At 45.3% G+C, this 4,914-nt stretch overlaps 1 protein-coding gene across 2 annotated transcripts; it reads right to left on the bottom strand.

Annotated features, from left to right (window-relative positions):
• Positions 1 to 3,505: 3,505 nt before the first annotated feature.
• Positions 3,506 to 4,340, bottom strand: LOC109732444 (uncharacterized). 2 transcript variants are annotated; one of them, XM_020291621.4, is made up of 2 exons: positions 4,050 to 4,340; positions 3,506 to 3,970 (listed from the first exon to the last, which is right to left on the bottom strand). In XM_020291621.4, exons 1-2 carry the CDS (start codon positions 4,178 to 4,180, stop codon positions 3,598 to 3,600), a joined length of 504 nt encoding a protein of 167 aa, XP_020147210.1. In that variant the 5' UTR covers positions 4,181 to 4,340; the 3' UTR covers positions 3,506 to 3,597. The 2 variants fall into 2 exon arrangements, with proteins under 2 accessions (XP_020147210.1, XP_020147211.1); XM_020291622.4 differs by having other exon boundaries at positions 3,506 to 3,964.
• Positions 4,341 to 4,914: the final 574 nt, after the last annotated feature.

Here is a 4,914-nt window from a genome sequence, read left to right as displayed (position 1 = left end):
ACTAACATGAATATCAAAGAGGCTACTAAAAGTTAAGAATTTCATATGGTATCTTCTGAGATGATTTGCGCTAACTAAAGAAAACCTCGCTCGATGCAACTGGCAAGGTAGTAGGAAGGAATCAAACATCTCTTTCCTAAATACAAGTTTGTGTGTTCTACTTGCTCAGTCAACGAAATAACATCCAATTTGTATATACCGACAAATGTTCACAGTATATATGGTCACTCAATTCACGGAATACCAAATACGCTTACTACAGTAATTTGGGTGAGAGCATCTGCTTTATTATGGTCGTTTTGACTATGTAGAAATGGTTGTGTTTCTAATGGCAATTTATTTACTATTTATACACATTGCCTTCGTATGTGGTCTATGCTACACATAACTGAGTATATCAATCGATGTTCAAGGCGGTATGTATGCGGTTGTAGCAGTTGACCAGAGAAGTTTTTACCCATCATGGATGGCAACATAATCTTCAGATAGGTCCAGCTCCTCCATCAACATAGGCATTGTTTCGGTCTCATAGGGCTCTACTGTTGCCAATTTGTCATTTTTATATACTCTCTCAGACTTTTTTTTGTCGCTGTGTGCATCTTGTCTATGCAGAGATTGGGTGTCACTCATTATACTTTTTAGAGAAAAAGGCATATGTCCGACTTTTATAAATACAGCCAACAGGTAGAATTCAAGCCAACAACAAACCGCATACATAAAACCCACATAAATAATGTTTGTGAATTTTAAAAAAAGTTAACAAAATTTGAGAAATGTCAACTAATCTGAATAGTGTTCATAAATTTCAAAAAAAATCATGGTTTTAAAAATCATTTGCGAATTTAAAAATCTTTACAAATTTGAATATTCTTTGTGAAAAAAATATTCATAAATTTTAAAAGGAAAAGAGATAAAATAGAAAAAACACCCAAAAATAAATAAAACCCAGAAAATAAATAAAAATTAAAACAAATTTGAAGTGTCCACAAGTTTCCTAATGGAATGCCTTAGTGGCTGCGAATAGGAAAGATCGCCGAATAGGGTTTGAGGTTACAACTCCTTGTTAAACACACGCTACTCTTTCCCATGGGCCGGCCCATCCTCTAATTCTGTTTTTTATTTCAATGTTAGTTAGGATTGGGTACTGTACAATAGCGTTAGCCGCCTCTAAATGGAGAGCAACTAACTAGAGGTCCCCTACAAAAATTAAGTGGAGGCCCCTTGGTGGTCATTTTTGGTGGCCTAGGAGCACGCCAAGTAGTATGTCCAGCTACTGCCACATGTCGCGTGTTGGTTTTTCTTGATGTGTGTTGGGTGCTTCGTCTAGATCCTTGTACGTCTTTTCGGGTTTTAGATAGTTTTTTTTTCTTTTCTGTTTTCATTGGTTTTTCCTAGGTTTTGGAGAATTTTTTTGCACGGATTTTTTTATTTTTGAGCGGAAAAAAATTGTATTTTCACGAGGAGCACAGATTTGCTTCTGCGAGAAACACAACTGTCTTTCTTGAAAAGGGAAAAACATATGTGTTTTCCACGAGAAGCACATATTTCCATCTTATGGAGTCACAGATTTGTTCCTGCAAATTCTCGAAAATTGAAAAAATGTGTGCGTCCATGACATATTTGCTTCTTGTGGAGGCATATATTTGTTTTCGCAAGAAGGACAGTTTTGGTTCTCGGGAAGTGAGAGATAACATGTTCTTTCCACGAGAAGTGTGGATTTGCTTCTCATGGAGGCACATATTTACTTCTTGAAAAAAAAAATGTGCTTCCACGAGAAGACACTAACCAGAGGGATAAAGACATCTAATGAACCTGGCAAAGGAAGGCTACACTGCTGACACTGAACATAAGCTGAAACCAGGTGACCTGAAGGACACCACCATCAGCTGAAAGACCAAATAGAACAAACAAGGCCTCCAGGATTAGCCACCAATTCCAACCTTGCGACATTAATTAGCCTGTATATACCCGGAGAAATGTGGCAGTCAGCGTTCATGGATCACTGTGCCATGCATGGGCGGATCTGGGCCCCAGGCAGCCCATGCAATGGCCTGGGGCGTGGGAAATTTCCCAGCCTATATATCTAGAGAAAACAAAACTGGCCTGGGGCGCAGCCCACTAACTACCCCGCTTCCTGGGCCATTGGCCAGGCCGGCTGGAGAAATTTCCTAGCGAGAAAGAAAAGCTGGCCTGGGCGCAGCCCACTTCCTACCCCTCTGCTGGGCCATTGGCCAGGCCAATATCAAAAAAGTAAACGAGAACAAGAAAGACAGAAGGGCCTGTGCTGCTAGTGCATCGCGTACGTGAGTCTTTTGTCGAGAAACGAGGAATTGACCCGTCTTAGGTTAGTTAAATGAAGAGATTTCTTTTGCCAGTTGCCACTATTTTCAAATCCCAAATTCCCTTGCTAGATTTTTTTGCGGGGAATTTCTCTTGCTAGTTGCCACTGTTTGATGCTTGATTCAGACATGATTTTTAATTCTTAATGATTTTCCCTTTTCATATTCTTTTCTTTAGTTTTGTTGTTTTGCAGAGAACATAAATGTGGAATCCGATTTAGTAATTCACATTTTGCATTTGTTATTAAACCTGCTAAGTTCAAAAAATAATTTTACCTAAATGCACCGATTTGTAATTCAAAACTTATAATTTTTCGTGGAAAAACATTCAATCTATTCATCTTCAATTATGGTAGTAATGATGCCTTATAAGACAAGCGCACCGAAGACAACCACCGACTGAATTATGCGAGATCCGCCAGAGAAACACCCCCACACGCTGTCTGATGATGCTAGACGCATCATTGGGATGGAGTCTAGGCAGGGAGAATCTTATTCCATCTTCAGAGAGCCGTCGATATCTCGCCTTCTTGAGCAGGACATAAACCCAAAAAAACTTAAAGAAATATATAAAAACGGAGTCCTCCCGCCAGCAAGGGCCGGGATCCACCGCGCCCCATGGACCTAAGGCCACGAGAGACGAGGCAGATCGGCGTCGCCGCCGACGGACGGTACGAACCCTAGTCGCCCTTGGAGGAGAGGCGTCATATGTCTTACTTTATTGAAGATGCAATCATAGGAGCCTCATATCAATCAATCCTTTGATTTGGTACCATCTTTTGTATCATTTATATGCTAGATATTGTCTTTTAATATGTCTTACTTTATTAGTTAAACCGTCATTTAACAAATACTGCCATTCAACATTGTGTTTGGGTTTTTATTAGATGTGCCACATAACTTGACTTTTATATACATTGAAAATAATATGTGGGGGAAGGGGGCGGGGGTATTTTTTTTTCCTTAATTTCTCGCCTGGGGCGTTAGCCAATCCTGGCTCCGCCACTGGTGCCATGGCTAAATTGTACTCCAAGAGGCAAGTCACTGTCATGAATGTATAGATAGATAGCGTGCAGAAATGGATATGGCGGCTTCTGTGCCAATTTACCAATCCTGCAAGCTATCCAGCCCCTCCTGATTTCGTCTGTTTCATCTACAACACGAGGTTCCAATGCAGAGCATCAAGCAGATGTTAACATTCTCACATAATTAACCACTGTAATAACCAACTATGGATGGATGGTTAATTAACTTAATTTCAGAGCAGGATTAGGCTCGGTCCAACACGAGCAGCGCCGAGGGCGAGGCCGACGACGCAAACCGCCAGCGCGACCCACCACGCGGCCGCGACACCGCGCCGGGCGCCATCCCCATCCTCCTCATCATCTTCAGGCTCGGCGCCGGCGGCTCTGAGCGCGGAGTTGTCGGCCTCGAGCATCATCACCCACCGGCGGTGCGCCGAGAGCAGCACCGAGTCCCGCACGAGCAGCGCCGCGAGGCCTCCGTTGGTCGCGGCCAGCTTCTGCTCCGCCTCCCGCGCCCGCGACTGCGACAGCCGCAGCGCCCGCCGCAGGTCCTCGTTGCCGCCGTCGCCCTTCTTGTCCGTCCCCGCCGCGCTCTCCAGTCTTTCTCTTTCCTCGCGCGAAAAGGGAAAAAACAAGAAAGATGAGCGATGCGCCCCGGCCAATCCGTGAAGGGGACGCGCCTTACCTGTGCAGAGGAGTCGGGAGGGGGCCGAAGAGCTTGGCCGGTGGGGGCAGGTCGCAGTTGAGGAGCAGATCGGCGCGGGAGGGCCGTCCCCGGCCCCGCTTCCGGTGCTCGTCGGCGCCCGGCGCGGCCATCTTCAGGCCGCCGGACGCGCCTCCCTTCCTCGGTAGCCCGCGTAGTTGGCAGCCTCCCTCACCTGGTTCGATTGGGGCCGGCCGTGGGGGTTGGTGCAGAGCAGAGGAAGGGAGGAGCGGTTGCTTCAAGAGTCGTTGCCTTCTCTTGCGTCCCAGGCGAGTCGAGTGGCAAGTTAGATTATGTGCCAGCCAAATGCGCGACACACAGGTGGTGAGTGAGTACGGAATCACGGTGGCCAGTTGCTGTCGACACCTGACGGACGAAGGCGACGGAGGAATCTTGGTCACACACACGCAATGACACCAGGCTGCAGGTGGAAGCTTCTTTTTAGCAGAAATCTCGCAAAGCTTTTATTAAACCATCACAATATTTACAGATTGTGAGCTTCAAAACTTGATCTTCTAAACTCATAGACTTTATGACAAATAATAATAAAACTGACGGATGGTCAATGATCTCGTGGATAATTGCTCCGTAGCTCGCAGAACTTCCTTGCTTTACAGCATACCACCACCTTGCAACCCGAGGCAACATCAATTCGTTGAATATATAGATCATCTGAAACGTCCGTGGCTTCTCTGGCAGCAAGTGCTTCTGGTGTAGTTGGGTCCAGATGCCCTTGAAAACAACTGCAGACACGCTCCCAAAAAGGCCCTGTTGTGGTCTGTGCATGTTGAACCAACATCACTGAACCCGTCGTTCCTTGACACTATTTTTGCACAAACAAACCGGG

This window comes from Aegilops tauschii, chromosome 7 (assembly GCF_002575655.3).
Source record: "Aegilops tauschii subsp. strangulata cultivar AL8/78 chromosome 7, Aet v6.0, whole genome shotgun sequence".
Classification (NCBI taxonomy): domain Eukaryota; kingdom Viridiplantae; phylum Streptophyta; class Magnoliopsida; order Poales; family Poaceae; genus Aegilops; species Aegilops tauschii.
This window is presented reverse-complemented; position numbering and strand designations above follow the sequence as displayed.

Excerpts from the sequence above, each read along its gene's own strand:
- LOC109732444 (XM_020291621.4), bottom strand. The coding sequence starts at position 4,180 with ATGGCCGCGCCGGGCGCCGACGAGCACCGGAAGCGGGGCCGGGGACGG. Across the intron at positions 3,971-4,049 it reads CTCCCGACTCCTCTGCACAG|AGAAAGACTGGAGAGCGCGG; the intron begins GTAAGGCGCGTC and ends GCGCGAGGAAAG.